Source organism: Megalops cyprinoides, chromosome 18, assembly GCF_013368585.1.
Source record: "Megalops cyprinoides isolate fMegCyp1 chromosome 18, fMegCyp1.pri, whole genome shotgun sequence".
Lineage (NCBI taxonomy): Eukaryota > Metazoa > Chordata > Actinopteri > Elopiformes > Megalopidae > Megalops > Megalops cyprinoides.
The window spans coordinates 1,484,423-1,504,884 of record NC_050600.1 but is presented as its reverse complement, the minus strand read 5'-3'; the positions used below and the strand labels follow the sequence as shown (position 1 = coordinate 1,504,884).

The 20,462-nt window shown below is 48.1% G+C and overlaps 1 protein-coding gene across 1 annotated transcript; it reads left to right on the top strand.

Moving 5' to 3' along the window:
* The first annotated feature begins 250 nt into the window (after positions 1 to 250).
* LOC118793417 (large neutral amino acids transporter small subunit 2-like) lies at positions 251 to 19,904 on the top strand. Its single transcript, XM_036551589.1, has 11 exons — positions 251 to 1,698; positions 5,851 to 6,055; positions 8,578 to 8,729; positions 12,737 to 12,862; positions 15,107 to 15,260; positions 15,620 to 15,743; positions 16,229 to 16,332; positions 16,885 to 16,981; positions 17,678 to 17,827; positions 18,202 to 18,379; positions 18,662 to 19,904. Exons 1-11 carry the CDS (start codon positions 1,566 to 1,568, stop codon positions 18,820 to 18,822), a joined length of 1,584 nt encoding a protein of 527 aa, XP_036407482.1. The 5' UTR covers positions 251 to 1,565; the 3' UTR covers positions 18,823 to 19,904.
* The last annotated feature ends 558 nt before the right edge of the window (positions 19,905 to 20,462 follow it).

The following is a 20,462-nucleotide window of genomic DNA, read 5'->3' as shown; positions in this document are numbered from 1 at the left end:
GCAAAGCAAGAAAAGGTGCTAAAAAGATTAGGGAGAGAAGAGGGGGCTGAAGGGAGGGGTGAGTCACTGGATGGGAAGGCAGATTGTTGGAAAGTGTATTGGGAGGGAGGGGGGGAGGAGGAGAGGGGCGGGCGGCAGAGTGAGTGCGAAAAACAAGCCATTCTTGAGAGGGGGAGGGAGGGGGGACTTCACGACAGAGAGGGGAGGCGCTACCGCACAAATATGACTGGAGAGAACAGTTGCTAAGGTTAAAATACATCATACTCGCGTCTCATTCGGACGGATGCATCTCACTGCATTTCTTTATTTTTTCCCACTGTAACAAGCAGACCGGATACTGTTAAGTAGTGGGGGTCGCTCGACGCCGTCCTGGGTTTGCACTGATAGGATGCTGGTGCCTTTCTATTTCATACCTGGAACGAGGAAGCGCTGAAGGTGTTTAAAACCGAAGACTGCAAAACAGCTGAGGAGAAAGACGCTCACAGTCGCTGGAACATTGGATCCGAAGCTCCGGGTGACTCGCGTGTGAGAAACGGCCATAGAGGTCATTTTGGTGTATTGGATGATTTCGGGCGAAGCAAATAGAAACAACAAACAAGCGAGAAAGAATACCTAAAAAGTCCTAGCAATTTCATGCTAAAATTCAGCTATAGGCGGAACCGCACTTGGAAGCGATTCAGGCAATATTTTGCACCTTGCTGTCGGACAGAGTAGACGATTTTCATTTAAAATAAAATATTGTGATTTAACTATTAAACTATATAACGCACATACACCTCCTTAAAATTACAATCTCAAACTAGAAAGCTGGTCACTTTCTGGTTTCTGTATTGTTATTTTGTATTATTGTTCATTTTTCGTACATTTGGGCAAACATACATGTATATCTTTTTTTTTTTTTTTTTGAAAAAAGGGTAATACTATCACTTTAGTGCAATATATTGCTGGCCATCCATTTTGCACTCAGGGAGGGTCTGCACGTGAGCGCCATACGTAACTGTAAAGCAGATTGCTTAAATATTACTGTATTATCGTTATTTCTGTTATAAAAATAATTTTAAAAAAATACACAGGGTCACTTTTTAAAAAAAAAAAAAGTTTACCTCTCTCCTTGTGTGAGTATTTTACGTGTTATTTGGTAATAATCAGTGAAACACCGAAACCAGCAAAATAAGGATAGCTGCATTTGTGCCTTTTAAAATCGTGACTCGTGATTTGCGCTTTATGTTGATTCATGTATAGCAGTACTAGTGTTTACTTTTTCCCCCAAAGAAAAAGCTGATGAAGTAGCATTCGTTGATTTCAGTTCGATTAATGAGGTGTCCTGGACAACAGAAAACTCAAGAAAATTCAAGCCGCTTTTCACCACAGACATCGTGAAATATTTAAGCTGTAAAGACTGGTGCTTGTTGTTATTGTGTAGGGAACTAAGGACCATAACAAGAAAAAATCGAATTGTGTGCGGGTGTGCAAACTGACCAAAGTTGTAATAAAGCCATAAGCACCGGCAAGTCCACACATACCAGCAGAAATTATCCACCGGACTGTACAACCGTGAAAGCAAAATGACTGACGGTCCGAGACAGAGGGGAAACAAGGCAGGCGAATCGGCCGGCGACGCGGCGAAGGACGCGGGCGCCTCCGGGGTGGCTCTGAAGAAGGAGATCGGCCTTGTGAGCGCCTGCGGGATTATTGTGGGTAAGTCTCCTCTTGTGGGGAGCTGGGTGGAAAGCAATTATTAACACAGATGCAATGAGATTTTTTTCCCCTGTAATTGGAAGTAACTGTCAGCGGTGCCCTATTTAGACATCATGTGTGTCACCCTGCAGGTGTGATCCAATCAGGGAAGTCTTTGCAATTGGGAGGCGGGGCATGAGCAAAGACCTTCACTTTAAAACGCAGGTCAAGGCAGTTCATTCAAAAACCGCCGGCGGTCATCATTTGACAAGTGCATGTGATTGGAAGAATTCAGTGGGATTTGGCAAGCCTAAATTAAAGGCTCTTAAAAGCCTGATATATGAATGCTTCTTATGTCCAGAAAAAAAAGCACTTTCTCTGGGGTTAACTTTCACATGAAACAATTAGGTGTCTTTAAGAGTACAGGAAGCCAGGCTGTGTAGATGTGTTGCTGAATATAAATCAAATGTGACATTGCAATTGTTTTATAGCAAGGAACTGTGAGTATGTATGACAGATGTCAAGCAGGCAAAGTACAAGGTGTATGGCTTCCAGCAAGAGGAGTTACGTTTGCTTTGTCAAAAGACCCAGACCTCCGTGGCTGATTGAAGTGGTGTATCCTTCCTGCAAGCCCCCCCCCCCCCCCCCCCCCCCCACGCGCACACACACACACACACACACACAAATTTCAGATGTATATTCACCACACAGTGTATCCGTCTGCTGGCTGTATTCAGCCACTGCTGATACCCAGTCTGCGCCTGTGTCCAGTTTGGGCACACAACCTCTCTTTCCCAATTTCCCTGCAGCACCCGTCCTCTACCTCCATGTACACTACAAGACCTGCTGTCCTGGGTCAAGGTCCCTGTCACTCACAGTCGGACCCCTTCAGCTTTATCAGTCATCTGGTTTTTATTGGCACTCTTTGTACCCTGCGCGCCCTATTGAACTGCGCTGTCGGGAACAAGCACCTCCAGATATCAGTTCCACCCTTTCTGAGGCATGGCCCTGCGCACAAGACAAGAATCAGTCTGCTCTTTTGACGAATTGGACCTGATCTGATGCTCAGATTATGCGCTTTATTCCCCCATCCCCCACCCGCCCAATCACATCCACCGTTTTACTGGCTGCAGAGGCGGAGGGGCGGGGCTATCCGAAAGGCTTTAGCGGGTCTGGGAATATCAGAGGATTTGGCATTATTAGCGGAGGTGCTGGCAGGTTTTGGAGGGGAATGCAAAGGAGTGGCGAGGGACTCTTAATCTCAGGAATCAAAGCGGTTGTGCCCCCGGGCGGATGGGATTTCGGCTTACGCGCATTCCTTCTCTTACCCACCGCTTATTAAAGTTGGGGGGGGGGGTCTGCGCTGTAATGAAGGGCCGCTGTCAGACCCCCCGCACCCCGCGCCGCGCTGACGTCTGTGCGCAGCTCTCCTGCCCGACGTAGCAGGATTTATGATTTCAGTGAAATGTTAATCTCCCTAATGCTGCCCAACCTGCGCAGTGGACAGAGGATGCGCAGTTTGCCTTTGGGAAGTGCAGCATGGCAGAGGTTATGCAGTCATACATATGCGCAGTGGGTTACATGTATGCGCAGTGGGTTACATGTATGCGCAGTGGGTTACATGTATGCGCAGTGGGTTACATGTATGTGTAGTGGGTTATATTTATGCGCAGTATGTCATACGAATGCGTAGTGGGTTATATGTATGCGCAGTGGGTTAAATGTATGCGCAGTGGGTTAAATGTATGTACAGTATGTCATATGTATGTGCAGTGGGTTGTATTTATGCGCAGTGGGTTGTATTTATGCACAGTGGGTTATACGTATGTGCAGTGGGTTATATTTATGCACAGTGGGTTATACGTATGTGCAGTGTGTCATGCATGCGCAATATGTCATAGGGATAGCCTCCTCTGATTTTTTTTTTTTTATTGCTGACCTGAGGTGTGTTCTGCACGTTTACATTCTGTTGTTTCAGAATTGTCACAATGAGCCACAAACTGTCCCAAACGGCGAGCCAACACAACTGCAGAATGAGATGTTCTGTCTGTGGGCATGTTCGCGTATGCGGTTCCAAGTTACGCTCAGCGGCGTTTTTGAACACAGTCCGATTCACATTCTGAGTATGGAAGTGAAAGGCGCGTCCCTGCTGTAAGACCGCGCTTATTTGCCTGGGTTCTCGGTTGCGCTGGTGGCTGCGCTGGTGGTTTGGGGCCTGCAGACCTGTGGCTGCTTGTGACTCGGCTCCTCTGCTTTGGCAAATCTGTGCCAAAGCCGGAGAAACCAGAGCGACCCGATCGCTGCGGTCATCGCTGGATTCCCTCCACACCAGCATCCAGCCACAGAGACAGAGCCTTCAAAACGATTCACTTCCAGAGAAATGAGCCGGAGAGAGAGGGAAGGGAGACCGAGAGAAAGAAAGAGAGAGGGGGGGGAGAGAGAGAGAGAAGGAAAGAGAGAGAGAGGGAGAGAGAGAGGGGGGGTGGGGGAGAGAGAGAGAGAAGGGAGAGGCACAGAGAAGGAGAAAGAGAAAGGGAGAGAGAGAGAGAGAGAGAGAGGGACAGGTTATGAGTGGTAGAGGTTAGGAGAGAGAAAAAGCTGAAGAGAAAAAGAGTAAGAGAGATGTGTAGGGTGAGGGGGATTGAATGAGATATGGGAGTGAGAGAGAGAAAGATTGAGGTAGAATATGAGGGAGAGCGTGGGCGTGAAGGGGAACAGGATATAGACAGAGCAGGAGAGAGATTAGTGTTGAGAGATTAATATTACTTTTAAGTGATGATGTTGTCTGACCTCCATAGAGTGATATCCCAGAATGCACTGAGCATTTGGTGTTTTTTGCCTTCCGTTCATCCCCTGGGGTTTAACTGATTTCAGTAATTGCCACTGCTGTTGTACCTGATTTCCTCCTGTTTCTGGAGGTTATGAGAGAGGAGGGTAAAGGCTGTGGGAGTTCCCCGAGTGTCAGCCCTGCAGCTGGAGGTATTCGAGACTCCGCACGTCAGAGAGGGCTGCATTTCTGTGGGGACAGCGTCAGCGTTGTTTTGCTCCCTAAACGGGAAGTGTGGGACACTGAGGCAGGAAACATGTGCACTTCTTCACTCTGCTTGTGTCAGCAGCTCAGAGAGTGGTGACCAGACTGCAAACAGCGTTTAAACTTTCTCAGTACAAGAGTCAGACTGACAGTCAGGTCTCTGTCTCTCTCTCTCTCTTCCTGTCTCTATCTCTGCCTCTTTCTCTCTCTCTCCCGATCTCTGTCTCTGTCTGTAATAGCCACACTAACGGTCAGGTCTTTCTCTCAGTGATAGTCACGCTAGCTTGAAGCACTCTCTTGCGCTTGTGCTGGTTTATAGTAATGGCTCAGAGGATCTTGCAAGAGCAATTATGTCCATATCAGATTGAACTTGTTGTAGCAAGCTCAGAGCAGCTAGTGAAAGAGTATTGAAATTGTAATGTGTGTAATAAGCTTTACTGTGGAAAAGAATTGTATTGTAATTGTGTGTGTGTGAGCGTAACTGAGTCTGACACAGAACCCCCCTATTTCACACATGTGATCCAGCAGGTAAGCACCATGACCTCCAACCTTTCAGGTGATATATCTCTAATGAAGCCTTTTTGGACATGCTTAGCTGAGGTGTCACCTTTGACCTAGGGGTTTGTTGGATCTCTGCCAGCGCTTGTGAAGCTGTGAGCACACTGACTCCTCTCATGTGGAACTGATGTTCTGATTCGCTGAGTCGCTCAGATGACCCCCCCCCCCCCCACTTTGCATGACTCTTGTCTAAACTGCCTGTCTGTCTGATGGTCAGAGAGAGCGTGAATGCATTGTTCAAATCTGTACCTTCCCTTTATCTCCACTCACACTCCCCCCCTTCCCCCAGAGCAAGCTCCGCTGATTAGGGTCCCTCTGTCTGCGTGTCTGTGTGTGAACTGCATTCATGCAGACTGTGTGATCACAGAGATCAATGTATTGTGTGATGGCAATGGAGCGCTACGCAGAGGCGTAAATGACCTCTTAGTTTAGTTTTTTTTTTCTTTTTTTGTCTGCCTTTATTATCTTTGAATAGTGACAAAGCAAAGGTGACTTAAGTCATAATCTCTGTCCATCTCTGTGCTATTGTTGGTCTCGCAATATGCCCCCCTCCCCTAATGACCCCCCCTCTGTCCGTCTCCCAGGTAACATCATCGGGTCGGGGATCTTTGTGAGCCCGAAGGGGGTTCTGGAGAATGCGAGCTCGGTGGGTCTGGCGCTGATTGTCTGGATCATCACCGGCATCATCACCGCCATCGGGGCGCTGTGCTACGCCGAGCTCGGCGTCACCATCCCCAAATCCGGCGGGGACTACTCCTATGTCAAGGACATCTTCGGAGGACTAGCGGGGTGAGTGAGGGACCTTGTGCCGAGATTTACACCGTTACAATGCAGGTTTGTAGCACAGTGGTTAAGGAGCAGGACTCCTAACTGCAAGGTTGCCGGTTCAATTCCCCATGAGGGCACTGCTGCTGTACCCCTGGGCACAGTAGTTAACCTGCAACTGCCTGTGTAAGTTATGTAAGTTAGTAAATATCTGCCTGTGAAAATAGCTAACGTTGTAAAAAACCTGTAATTGCTGTAAGTCACTCCAGATAACAGTGTCTGCTACATGTTAAAAAAAAAGATATGCCTGTAAACATTAATGCTGTTAGTGGGACACGCTAAACTATGATGGAGTCCTGCACTGCTGTACTTTAACCTGGCTTCCAGACCAGAGTGTTCCTGCAGGCAGGGCATTGTGTTTCTCCATACCCACCATCACATTATGCAAGCAGCTGTGGGGCGATTGGTGTTGGCTCTGATGGATGTGTATCCGAGCGGTACACCGCAGAGGCTGAGCCAGGCCGGGCAGTCCCTCGCCAGTGGGACCAGAGTGGGAAGCCCCGCCAGCTGAAGAGGAGCCCGAGTCTTTCTTTAAACCCGGAGATAATCAGCCTCTGGCGAGGAATGTTTGCCACATGTGCAGTGTGTGACCCTCTGTGGGAGCAACAGGGACTGGTTTCACCTCTGGCCCTCCCGAAATGTGGGCAGGATTATAATGGCACATCTGTCCTCCATGAACGACCTTTCCCAGAATTCACCATAAATTTTACCCTCCAAGCAGATGTCTGGTATGGCCATATTCATGCCAGACCGCTTTTTCTTGGGAAGGTACTTACTGGCTTTGTCCCTCACTATGGTAACCACACTCCTTTCTGAATTCACCAGGGCAGTTTCCTGAAATTACACTCTCCTTTTATAGGCCAGTTTACCTGCTGTTTTTCAGCGTGTCTCTGGAAAACCTTCTTGGGGTTTTTGCTCGGTTTCTTACCGTGTGTGTGACCATTCTCTGTCTTGTGTACATTCTGAAGATGTTTTGCTAAAAACAGAGCTTCAGAATTATGCTTAGAAAAGAGCAGAAGCAGACGCTCCACCTGATGAAAATGTTGCAGACGCAAGTTTCCCCGCATTCAGCAGGGCAGCGGTTGTCAGGTCAGGGCAGCGGTTGTCAGGTTGAAAGCGCTGTGATCAGAGTGGAATTTCAGCAGCTGTATTGCGTGTTTTGCAGTTTTCCCGGTCGTCTGCCTGTGCGTGTGGCTAAACGCCACACTCAGCACTCGCCACGCAGAATTTGCAAGCTTGTGAATCCTGCGGGCCACAGTCCGGATGACTCAGTGCTGCAGTGTCACGTGACCAAAGTCACACGCTGGAAGCTGCTGCTCCTCCGCCGTACGAACGGCCGGAGCTGCAACCTGAAGAAGCCTGCCCCCCTGTGAGGGGGTAAAGGCCGCGTTGGAGGGGGGGAATGCGTGTGTGAAGAGACACCGATAAACCCATTGTGCTTATTGATAAGGGCTGCCACTTCCATGGAAGCTGTTGAATGTTTCTCACACTCCCCTGGCTCCCCAGCCTCACAGCCGCTGCTCAGGGAGATAAATAATTGCTCGGGGTGTAAACAAACAGGACCACTTTGATCTTGTGGTCTTGTCTTTGTCCCGGTACCGAATTGCACAAGCCGCGGAACACACTGTACTGTGGCTGCCATGGTTACCCTGTAAACGGTGGAATATTGGCGGAGTAGAATGGCGCAGCCATTGTGACCTCATTCTCAGCCCACACTGCATCAGCCGCCGCTGTTTCCACGCATATCACTGACTCATTATACCGGCTGTGTGTCACCAACCCCCTTATTTAAACTGGCCCCCCAGTATTCCATCAGCCCCCCCACTGGGTGACATTAACCCCCTTATCACTGCCATGCCCCCCTCCCCCCTTGATGTAAGAAACATTAACCCCCACCCCCCACCCCATGCGTCACTGATCTCTACTTTAAAACCAGATCAATATCATTACGCGCCTGTTGGCTGAGAGCACTTGTTAGGTGTGAACTCCACACTTTCACACTTTCTTTCAGTTTGTGTGAAGGTGCTAATTGCTGGAATATATTAACAGGGATATACAGACACGCACAGCTGTACCAATAATCTAGAATAAAAAACATGTGTGGCCAAGGCTCTCTTCGCACACTTTTGTTTTTTGGAACAATGCTGCACAGATCCTGTAACTGTAACCTATGTAAGTCGCTTTGGATAAAAGCGTCTGCTAAATGAATAAATGTAAATGTAAATGTAAATGTGCAGGTTCACAGATCTTAAAATCATCTCAATAGTCATCCTATTCACCGACCCCCACTGTGTCAGCTAATCCACATGCTGTAATGATCAGTGAATCCGAGCAGCATTGATAGATACATAAAAAAGCAACCCTGCTCTGTGACTATGGTCACTGGTCACTAACCCCTCCCACTAGCTTCGCCGTGCCCTGGGTCACTAGGTCCTCCTACCCCGTGCGTTTCCATGGTTACTAACCCCTCCCTTCTCCTCTCGCAGGTTCCTGCGCCTCTGGATCGCGGTGCTGGTGATCTACCCGACCAATCAGGCGGTGATCGCCCTCACCTTCTCCAATTACGTCCTGCAGCCACTGTTCCCCACCTGTCTACCCCCGGAGAACGGCCTCCGCCTCCTGGCTGCGGTCTGCCTGTGTGAGTGTTCTGGGGGGGCACTACAGTTCGAGAGACTACAGTATCTTCATGTGTTTGAAGATAGATGTACAGAGGGAGGAGGGGGGACAGAGGGAGGCCTCTACAAACTTCACACGTGCAGCAGAAATATCACAGCCAGGAGATAGACGGAGCGAGAGAGAGAGACCGAGACAGAGAGGGAGGGAGAGATGGAGAGAGGGAGGGAGGGGGAAAGAGATGGAGGAGGATGTGTGAAATCTGTGCGGTGAAGGCAGACCTATCCTTTCAATGCTCCTGGCACTCTGCCCAGCCCCGCCCAGCTCCGCCCATGTGAGTCGCTTCCCTCTTCTGTCGATGTGGAGCTGAGCCCTTACACAGTGGCAGGGCCACAGTCACACGCCCAAGCTGATCACGTGATCTCCAGGCGACAGCTGTGGGGGTGTTTACTCCGCCTGCCTAAAGAGGGTCCGTGAGGAGCGGGAGCACAGCGTCGAATCACCTGCCCAAACTGTCAGCCACCTCGCTGCAGTCAACACCAGAGCACACTGATATTCATCTGGCTCCTTCGGTCCTGTCAGTAAAGATTCGCGCTATAGCTGACACAGCGTCAACCAGCATCATGTCACACCCTTCTCTGTCTGGTGAAGACAGAATCTTAAGATGTTTTTCAAGTTGTTTTTGAGACCAGCAGCCAGTTCAAAATCCAATTTACTGAGTTTTCTGCAGTCTAAATCATGACATTGTAGACATGGATTGTAGCGAATGATAAGAACCATCCGGATGATTTTAAGATCAGTGAATCCATGTAGAAGCCGTACAACATGACACCCTAAACGTGACCCCAGTGTTTTTCTATCCGGGAAGGATTATTAAAATGGAACAACCTGTTCCAATTGGCTCAGGCTGCAGGATTTTTTCCCCTTGTTTTTTTTTAATTGGCCAGATGTTGTCGGGCGGCTTTGGAGAAAATCCTGAGTCTTAGTTTTCTGATCTTGCTGTGTTTTTGTCTCTTGTTCGTTCTGAGAGATGTGGGTGAAGGGGCACTGGAGGACAGCCTCTCGGCGTGGGCGTTTCGTTTTCCTCCTTCATCTCTTTTTCCGCCTTTCTAGTGTCCCAAAACATTTTGCAGAAACGAGTTTCAGAGTCAGGGAAGTGCATTTTTGGAAGTTATGTAACAGTGTTCTGCAGTAAATTCTGAGAACTCCTCAAAAAGAGGATCATCCTGCAAACTCCTTGATCTGTTTCTCCTGCTGCCGCAAACGGCTCGATCCTGGGAACTCACACCTCACAGCCACACACCTTCCAACGGGTGAGAAAATGTGGGCCGATAGACAAAGAAGTCAGTGTGTATGTGTGTGTGTGTGTGTGTGTGTATGCATGTGTGAGAGTGTGTATGTGAGAGTGTGAGAGAGAGAGGGAGAGGGGATATTTCTGTGTGTGTGACAGAAAAACAGGGAGTGGGAGAGAGGGACGAAGATTGTTTCTGTGTGTGAGAGAGAAAAAGAGTGTTTGAGAGAGTGAGAGAGAAGAGAGGAGGATTATGTCTATGGGTGCCACAGGCTGTAGGCAGGTCTGGTTACTGAACCAACAAAAATTCTTGCATTTGACAGATGACCTAACGTCTTCTCTTCAGCTCGGATTTTCACATGTCTTTGAGTGTTTTGTTTCAAAACAAGAAGAGACTCTCTTTGAGTGAGTTTCCATCTCACCTGTGAGGCTGTTTTCCTGTTTTCATGTAGAGGAGCAGTACCTACATCAAGCAGTACCTATCACATTCCCATTTAGAGTATATGACTGTAGAGATTCATACAGTGTCAAATAGATCTATTGGTGTGATTTCTGTTCACATACAGAATGTGGCATATTTTGTCTACGTATAGTGTGGTATATACAATCTGTTTACACCTCAAGTGGTATATCTAACCTTGTTATATTTAGAAAGGTATGTATAACCTGTTTATATATAGATTGGTGTATAAAATCAGAAGCAGTATATGTAATCTAGCATGGTACACATCCTCTTTAGATATAAAGCTGTCTATACAGCACACACCGATTTGTGTATATGGCTTTCACCTGTAGAGTGGAGTACAGTCTGTTTACATGTTGACAAGTATGGTCTGTTTGGTGTAATGCTATCCTTTATATATCTGTTGACTGCAGCTGTTGTTTGGTGCGGCCAGTTGAGAACACTACGTTGCCCCCTTGTGGCCAGAGAGGGACACTGCAATATGCCCCCCTCCCCCGCAGTCCTCCTGACTTGGAGGTGTTTTTAGAACATTTGGTCTTTCATAACAGCCATAAATAAGACTCCTTGTAAAGTTTATACTCTTGGCCTTCAAGGATTGGTTTGTTCCCTCTCCGATAGACAGCAACCACTGCCCACCAAATGCGTCTGTTACCTGAAAAGCCACCCTGATGACTCAGCCCTTTTTATTTAACCCTGTACTGTTTCTCTACCTCTGGCTGATGGCTTTTCAGGCAGAGCGGTTTGCCAAACAGACCAGACACACAAACCGGCGAATAAACAGGCGCTCTGAAGCTCCGACACCTCCCAGCCTGTGGCATACTAAACGGCCGCTGCTAAAAAAAGCAACAGACATGCGGGCAGCCCATAGGTCACTGGGTCAGCAGAGCCGGCGTGTGTTTGTTGGGGGGGGGGGTGGGGTTGAGTTAATCAGTGACAGGGTCTGCGGGTCAGCGTGATGGTGACAGAGGCGCTGAGTGGCACTGGCCTGCCGGCCGGGCGCCCCCTCACACCGGGTCACCCATCTGGGCCCTGTTTTTTGGGCAGTGTGGCAGTCACCGTCATTTGGGGCGGCCGGGGCAGGAACACGGCATGCTGGGACGCCTGGTTGAGTGGCGGTCAGATGCATAGGCAGGGACACACCTCTCCCTCCTGTCAGTCAAGCAGGGGGGACAATTTCTCACCCCCACCTTCACCATGGGCACCACCGTGACCCCCGAGGAGGGTAACGGAACAAAAGAACGAATGAATGAATGAGTGAGTGAGTGAGTGAGTGAGTGAGTGGATTAGCAGGTGAGGTAATTAACGAATAAAAGGGGGTGGTGAGCGGCTGTTTGCTGAGCGGCAGCTGAGAGGGACTGTAAGTGGAGCATGAGGACGCTTCCGTACAGTGAGGGGATTAATGGGCCCAGGCAGGAATGCCATTAGCCCTGAGAGAGGTAACGTGAGGACACTCCCGGCACTCCGCTGCCGCCGCAGACCGGCCCGGAGTCAGCCGGTCTGCGCGCAGGGCCGAGGATGGACGTGATGGCGCAGCAAAGTCCAAAGTATTGAATTGCTTTATGGCAGAAACTGGTCCTCACGTGTGATGGCAGAGAATGAGCCCGTTTGATAACCGCCTCACGCTGCTCCTTTCTCTCAGTGCAGTGTTGATGTGCCAGGGTGCCACGTCAGGCAGTGTGCGGACTCTAGTAATGCCCTCTCTCTCAGTGCTGCTGATCTGAGTACAGTGCTCCAGTCAGTGTGCGGACTCTAGTAATGCCCTCTCTCTCAGTACTGCTGATCTGAGTACAGTGCTCCAGTCAGTGTGCGGACTCTAGTAATGCCCTCTCTCTCAGTACTGCTGATCTCGGTACAGTGCTCCAGGCAGTGTGCGGACTCTAGTAATGCCCTCTCTCTCAGTACTGCTGATCTGAGTACAGTGCTCCAGTCAGTGTGTAACCTGTATATTCCCTCTCTCTGACAGTGCTGCTGATCTGAGTACAGTGCCCAGTCAGTGTGTAACCTGTATATTCCCTCTCTCTGACAGTGCTGCTGATCTGAGTACAGTGCCCAGTCAGTGTGTAACCTGTATATTCCCTCTCTCTGACAGTGCTGCTGATCTGAGTACAGTGCCCAGTCAGTGTGTAACCTGTATATTCCCTCTCTCTGGCAGTGCTGCTGATCTGAGTACAGTGCCCAGTCAGTGTGTAACCTGTATATTCCCTCTCTCTGGCAGTGCTGCTGATCTGAGTACAGTGCTCCAGTCAGTGTGTAACCTGTATTTTCCCGCTCTCTGCAGTGCTGCTGACCTGGGTTAACTGCTCCAGTGTGCGATGGGCAACCCGGGTTCAGGACATCTTCACGGCGGGGAAGCTTCTGGCCCTGGCCCTCATCATTATCATGGGTGTGGTGCAGATCTGCAAAGGTAGGTCAAGGGTCTGTCTGTGTGTGTGTCTGTCTGTCCGTCTGACTATAACAGTGTCTGTCTGTCTGTCTGTCTCACTAACTCTGTCTGTCACTCTTTCCATATCATTCTTTGTGTCTGTGCGTGTGTGTGTGTGTGCATGAGAATTTCTGTGACTCATGTTGCGAATGATATCATTCACGGAATAACCTTCTGCAGCAATAAATTCTGACCCCTGCTGGACAGAGGTGGTAATGCCTGTTCTGTGCTCTCTGCTGAAACTGCATGACTGAGATCTATTAAAACTCTTCGAGTGACAGGAGGAGAGACCAATCCTCTTTTGCTCATTGACAGCTTGACACACTCTCGGGGCCTTTCAGATAAGAACATTTCTGTCCACTGCAGTGAAAACCTGAAAATCATTCGTCTACCTTACGTTGATGGTGTAATGGTGCAAGTGTACAACCCAGGTAAAGTGATTTCCTCAAAGGTGCAGCAGCTGTGTGGTGCACGACAGATTCGAACCCGCTACCCTTTGGTCCAGGTCACGCACCGTTACATCAGAACACCCGCGGCCCTGTGCGCTGGAGTCACTGTGCTGACATCACTTCCTGCGCAGAGCTAGCTGCAGTGAATTGAAAGCAAAAGACAGCAGCCTATCAGGGAACACTCTGACCTGAAACAGCAGGTCACTGTTCAATAGGTCAAGGCAGTAATAAAGTGCTTATCTCAGCAGCCAGAGTGGCCTAGAAGTAAGTGGTAGTAATAATAACGCTAATGTAATAATGACAATAATCACGGTTGTTATAATATCCACGGCTGTAGAGACATCAGGGCTGTCCCAGAAAGCACAGAGGGATCTGTTGCTATTGTTGTAGGCTCATAAGTGTTCGACTGGTTTAATCAGCCGTGTGTGGGAATCGCACACAAAAGGGGGAGGGGCGGGGGGCGGGGTGTGGGGGGGCGCATGGAGAGAGAGCAGTGGGAACGAAAAGGAGATAAAGGGTAGAGAGCTCACTAAATCCTTACTATCCATGAATGGGATATTCAGTTTGTAAGCTTGTTGTAAACACCAGCATGAAGAACGCTAAAAACGCACTACATGTGATTCTCTCAAGGATTCCTTAAAATCCATTAAGCTTACTCAGATTAAAATGGCAATGACCCCTGAATTTTCATAATGCAAAAAAGTCCCAATTCTATAACAGCCTCCATTGTTCAAACTGTAATATAGGGTTCATGTATAGTCTGCCCAAAACCGTCACAGGCGCTTTAAAGTGGTTCACTGCTCTAAGGCAGGAATGAGTTACTGAACCACATGAGGGCATGAGCTGCCCCTTGTAGGTTTCTGGGAGATTTGTACACTGTTCAAAAAAAAAAAAACAATGAAACATTCCATAGCGCAGATTTTCATTAGAGCGTATTATGAAAGTCATCGGGGGAGATGGGACCCTGCAACTGTACAGCTCCAGTGAGTGAAATCTTCTTGGGAATGTTCAACTGTCAGTCCATGAGACTAAAGTGTTTTGACTTTAAGAAGGAGAGATGAAACAGAGATATTCTGAGGGGGAGAGAGGGAGGGAGGAGAGAGGGAGAGGGAGAGAGAGGGAGAGGGAAAGGGAGAGAGACGTAGAGAGGGAGAAGGAGGGATTGTTAGGGATTCCTGAGAGAGATGGAGAGGGAGAGGGAGAGGGGAGAGCTGAGGTCAGAGAAAGAGAGGGAGAGAGATGTAGAGACAGTGGGAGACTGACTTTCAAGCCTCCTTTAATTAAAACAATAAACCACAAATCTCAACAAACAGTATTATTTATCAATTTAAAAATAAAAAAGGCAGAGGGAGAATGAGAAAGAAAGAGCAAGTGAGAGTGGGGGAGGAAGAGAGAGGGGGAGAGGGGGCACAGACAGAACAAAAGAAAGAGAGAGAAGGGGGGGAGAGAGAGAGAGAGAGAAATAGAGGGAGAGAGAAAGAAAGGGGGGCACAGACAGAGCATGGACCTCATGATTCCCTCGGGGTTGGCATTAGCTGCGAGTGACTGAGCATGGGATTAAAGAGCACATACCTTCCTCCCCACTCTGCTCTCTCCAGTCTGCCTCATCACGCCGAACCAGCCTGTCTCAGGCTCGGTTAACCCCTCACACACACGCAAACACATGCATCTGCACACCCTCTCTCTCAGTGCGGTGTTAGTGTACTGTAGTGTCAGTGTATATACTGTACTAACCCTCTCTCTCAGTGCAGTGCTAATGTCTCTGTCTCTCTCTCAGGGGAGTACTACTGGCTGGAGCCAGCCAACGCCTTTGAGAGTTTTCAGGAGTATGACGTGGGGCTGATCGCCCTGGCCTTCCTGCAGGGCTCCTTCGCCTACGGCGGCTGGAACTTCCTCAATTACGTGACAGAGGAGCTGGTTGACCCCTACACGTAAGAATCCAAAACGAGCCAATCACTCGCTCTGCTGAGAGTCACACCAGGTTGGCCGTAGCACTTAGTTTTAGTGTCTAACCCCCAGGTCATAAATTACTAAAGCCTAGTTTCATTTTCTCACCAGCCGGTGTGTAATAGATTACAATGATGTACTGTTACACGTAGCAGGCAATTGATAGAATAATACACAATACGTTCAGTGTCTAGTCATTCTGTATGTAACAGGGCTTACATGCTTAATTTTCGGCAGCTATAGGTCAGTATGTGATAGACTGCTGTCTGCTGCAGTGCATCACCAGGTTCAGTTTGTAACAGACTGTGTTACTGTAAAGTAATGCTCTCTCTCTCTCCATCAGGAACCTGCCCCGCGCCATCTTCATCTCCATCCCGCTGGTGACCTTCGTCTACGTCTTCGCCAACATCGCCTACGTCACCGCCATGAGCCCCCAGGAGCTGCTGGCCTCCAACGCCGTCGCCGTGGTGAGCTCACACTGAGGACCACGCGGGTGTTTGGCATTAGATTTTAGTTTTAATTTTAATTTTAGAAAAATCTCAATGCAGCACAGTCCAAATGCACATTCAGGGGCACGGAGAACATTTCCATGCTTCAGAGTCACTTTAAATTTCAGTTCCATTTAACTCGGTTCATGTTCAGTCCAGCCTCACTGGCAATGTGGAATTAACATCATCTTCACATGTTAATTCAGCGTCTTCAAAACAGTGACACAGCACAAGCACAGAACTTTAACCAGCGCGGACATGTTAAAGTCCGTCTGCCTCGCCTGTTTTGAGTACGCACCATGTCTGCGTGTCACATTGCATGCCTGTGCGTGGTTGCTTGTTCTGATGTTGTGTGTAAGACAGGGAAAGAGTGCGTGTGTGTGTGTGTGTGTGTGTGTGTATGTGTGTGCGTGTGCATGTGTGTTCATGCTTACCTGTCAGTAACCACCCTCTCTCCCTCTCAGACGTTTGGGGAAAAGTTACTGGGGGTGATGGCATGGATCATGCCCATCTCTGTGGCCCTCTCGACCTTCGGAGGGGTCAATGGCTCCCTCTTTACCTCGTCCCGGTCAGTCTGCCCATCCCACCTCGCCCCCTTTTCCCCAAAACCCTCCACCTGGCCCCAACCCCTTCCTTCTCCCCTCTCTTCACCTCAGTCCTCCCTCCTGGTCTTTTTCCGAGGTCATCCATGTCTCAACCTCGTGCTCCTCTCTGAGTCATGTGATCATACAATTGGCTCCCCATAATGTTCTGTGTTATGCCATCGCCTATCTACCCATCATCTATATTTCATTGTGTCGTATTGTATAAATACGCAGCTGGTTCCACTTCAATCCCATTAACTAAACACACTCTGCTCACGCGCATACTCTGGTTAAATGTCACCACAGTGCTGAGCGTTCATCACTTATCAGGAGCTGACAGCGTGTGCCATGGTGTTCAGGCGATTCCTGCCTCCCAGCCTGTGTGATGTGTGCAGCTTTGTTTGCAGTTCCCCGCGTGTTGTTAATCCACTCTCTTTGTGCGGTGTAGATAGCCAGAGTGTGCTGTTGAGATTGCTGTTTGACAGTGTGCATATACGGCGGTGTATTGATTGTTTCTCCCTCTGTCCCCCTCTCAGGCTGTTCTTTGCGGGGGCCAGAGAGGGTCACCTCCCCAGCCTGCTGGCCATGATCCACGTCAAGCGCTGCACTCCCATCCCAGCCCTGCTCTTCACCGTGAGTCTCCTACTCTCTCCTGCTCCATCTCTCTCTCTCCCTCTCTCTCTCTCTCTCTACATCTCTCTCTCTCTCTCTCTCTCTCTCTCTCCATCTCTCCCTCCCTCTCTCTCTCTCTACATCCCAGCCCTCCTCCTCACTGTAAGTCTCATCCCTCTCTCTTACCCTCCCTCCATCTCTCCCCCTCTCCCCATCTCTCCATCCTCTCCCACTCCATCTCTCCATCCTGTCTCTCTCCATCTCTCCCTCTGCACCTCTCAAATCTTCCTTTCAGCCTGTCTCTCCAATTCAAATTAAAAACAAACGTGCTTTATTGGTATGAGAAGTCAGCTTGTGTTGCCAGATTAGTTAAGGACACATAGAGATATACGCTTAGTAATATCACAGTGCAACAATGAGCAGCACACTGACAGGTATCCACACTCCCCATAACCAGCTGGTACCATGATCTCTATCTTCCTCATTCAGTCTAGAGCAGTAACAGATGGACTGATGTCCACACTCACAGCATCTTACCTTCTGTCTCTCTCACACAAAATTAAAGTGACTGAAGTAAATTAAAATTACATCGTGAAATTAAATACTCTGTCTCTGTTTTTCCAGTCAAATGAGCTTTATCACTGACTTAATTTCAGATGAAAATAAGGACGGTGAGTGTCTCCCTTGTCTAACACCGGCCCCCTCTCTCCCACCCAGTGTCTCTCCACCCTGTTGATGCTCTGTACCAGTGACATGTACACGCTCATCAACTACGTGGGCTTCATCAACTACCTCTTCTACGGAGTGACTGTCGCCGGGCAGATCGTGCTGCGCATCAAACAGCCCGACATGCACCGGCCAATCAAGGTGAGAACCCGGGAAACATCAGTCCTCCCATTGGACCCCGTGCTGAATAAAGTCACAGGTCTAAGGCTGGGTATGAGAAGGGAGGTGGGTTGGATATTTTTCTCTACTTGTACTGTAAGCTGTTAGAACAGAGATTTGTAAATGTTCACACAATCTGTGACATAGAGCCTAGAGCCCAGCGTACAATACAATTGTGTACTGGTGAACAGTGGTGGTCAGGTATGCCATTATCCAGGTGTGTCTCTGTGTAAGTGCTGCTTGGTTGTGTGTGGAGCGGTACTCAGGTGTGCTGTTCTTTATGAGGTGTCTCCAGGTGTGTAGGTATTTTCATGTGTATATTTTCCAGGTGTTTAGCTGTGTTTCTCTCTCCTCAGGTTAGCCTTGTGTGGCCGGTGATCTACCTGCTATTCTGGGCTTTCCTCCTCATCTTCTCCCTGTACTCGGAGCCCGTGGTGTGTGGCATCGGCCTGGCCATCATGCTCACCGGCGTCCCCGTCTACTTCCTGGGCGTGTACTGGGACAACAAGCCCCAGTGCTTCAACACCTTCATCGGTACGGCAGCCGTCTCTCAGAAGCAGGCTCACCGTGATGATGTCATAAGTGATAATATGATGTCATAATAAGTGATCATGTGCATTTTTTACAAGCTCCCATCAAGCATTGTGCCTTTGTTTACAAATATGTGTGTGTGTGTGTTTCTCAATGCCCTTTTGTAAAGCTGTGCATTAACTTCATTTTCTTTTAAGTATAGAACTGTACTGAAGCTTTCTCCCCATCTCTCTCACCTTCCCTTTCCTCTCTCACTTTCGCTGTCACTCTCTTTCTCTCTCACAGATAAGATGACATACGCGGGCCAGAAGTTTTGTGTGGTGGTGTACCCAGCAGAGGAAGGGGGTGGAGACACAGAGAGCGAGGCAGAGAGGGACGGAGGGAAGGAGGAGAGGTGTCCTCTCTCAGAGGAGGAGGGTGGGGCGGTGAAATCGGCAGAGTGCTGAAAAACACGCGCACACACGCACGCACACACACACGCGCGCACACACACACACACGCACCAGCATTATAACAACCACGAGCGCATTATCAAACTAAGATGAAGGAAACTGAAGAAAAGACGGGTGGAGAAAAGAACTAGTCTGTCATGTCTTACACTGCCGCTCTGCCAATGTTTAAATGGTACAAAACCAAAACCCGCATGCAATAAAGGCTGCCTGCATCCCCTCATTCCTCTCACCGGACTCATCACTAGACCACACCCCCGATACCTGGCTCCACCCTCCTTTGCCCTTTGTTATGCCACACCCCTTCCTCATCTGGCTCCACCCCCCATCCAAGCAAGCACTCCCACCTTCACGCTGCACTGTAAAGCACCAGCAAACCGATGTTTCTCTTTACACGGATTTCATAACATATAGAATTTGCTTTTTTTCAGTTTTGTTTTAAATATATTTCATTTTAAGTTTTATTTTTGTCAAAATACAAAAGCTAGTTTTCTGAATGCTCTGTGTTCAAACAGCAAATCATGGTTTTTATTTAAAAATACACCTAAAACATCTGTTTTTGTTTAAATGTTTAATTTTGATTCCAAAGTGGGTTTCATAATTGTAATAATTGTTTCTAGTTCTCGTTTTTACTATTACGTTGTTTCAGTTTTCGTTGAGCAACATGAAAACAAGGGTCTACTTTGTATCCCCGGGATGATGGAGGCATACATTTTAGACTCAGGTGTGTGATTTGGTTCAGTGCCTGCCAGAATCTTGTCATGTTCAATAGTAGTCCCAGATTTTTACAAATGCCTTAATTATGATATAATCTGTACTTAGATATCTGCGATTATAATTTTGTTATTCCTACTGGATGATAATTCATTCTGATACTTTTTAAAGAAACAGTTTTTTCTGTTTCTTTAAATTATGCTGACACAAAACAAAGAAGCAATACCGTAATTAAATCTAATCTTGGTGGCTTTGTTTGACATAAGCAAATAGTGATGGACGTCCTTAAAAAGATGTACAGACACAAAGAACAGACTCAGACAGACAGACTGACCCATGCTCTCTTAAAATTAGAGGCAGGCAGACAGACATTTGGACAGATAGAAAGGCATGCAGGAGCTGTATACCCATAGAAAGATGTTTTAGTAAAAACCTGAGCCAAAAGCTATCAGAAACAAAACAATGACATTTGGTCAACCAAAAGACTACTACATTAACATAAAATTTCACACTCAGACATACACACAAAGTGAGAGAAAAGACACATATAGATATGTATTTAATCATATTTGTAGTGTAGAGAATGAGTATTAGAGAGGCCTCTATGTCTTAAGGTGTTTTTGTATCTGTGCTGTACTGAAGTTGTGCTTTCATGGAAGACCTCCTCTTCTGCAGATTCACGGAGGCACTTTACTTTTGGGTGTAAAAATACCATTCCTAGATCTATTCTTGTTAACTTACATGTAATATGATAGAGTAGCTGTGGCCCAGGGCCTGCTGTCTTCTTCTGATCACAGAGCTGCTGTTGATAGTGTGTGCACCCTCCTAAATAAACGGTAATAACAGGAGCTGACTGTGCTGTCAGGTGACTACAGGAGAGCTCTCTGTGTAGATTTAGATGATGTGGCACATTCCCCAAACCA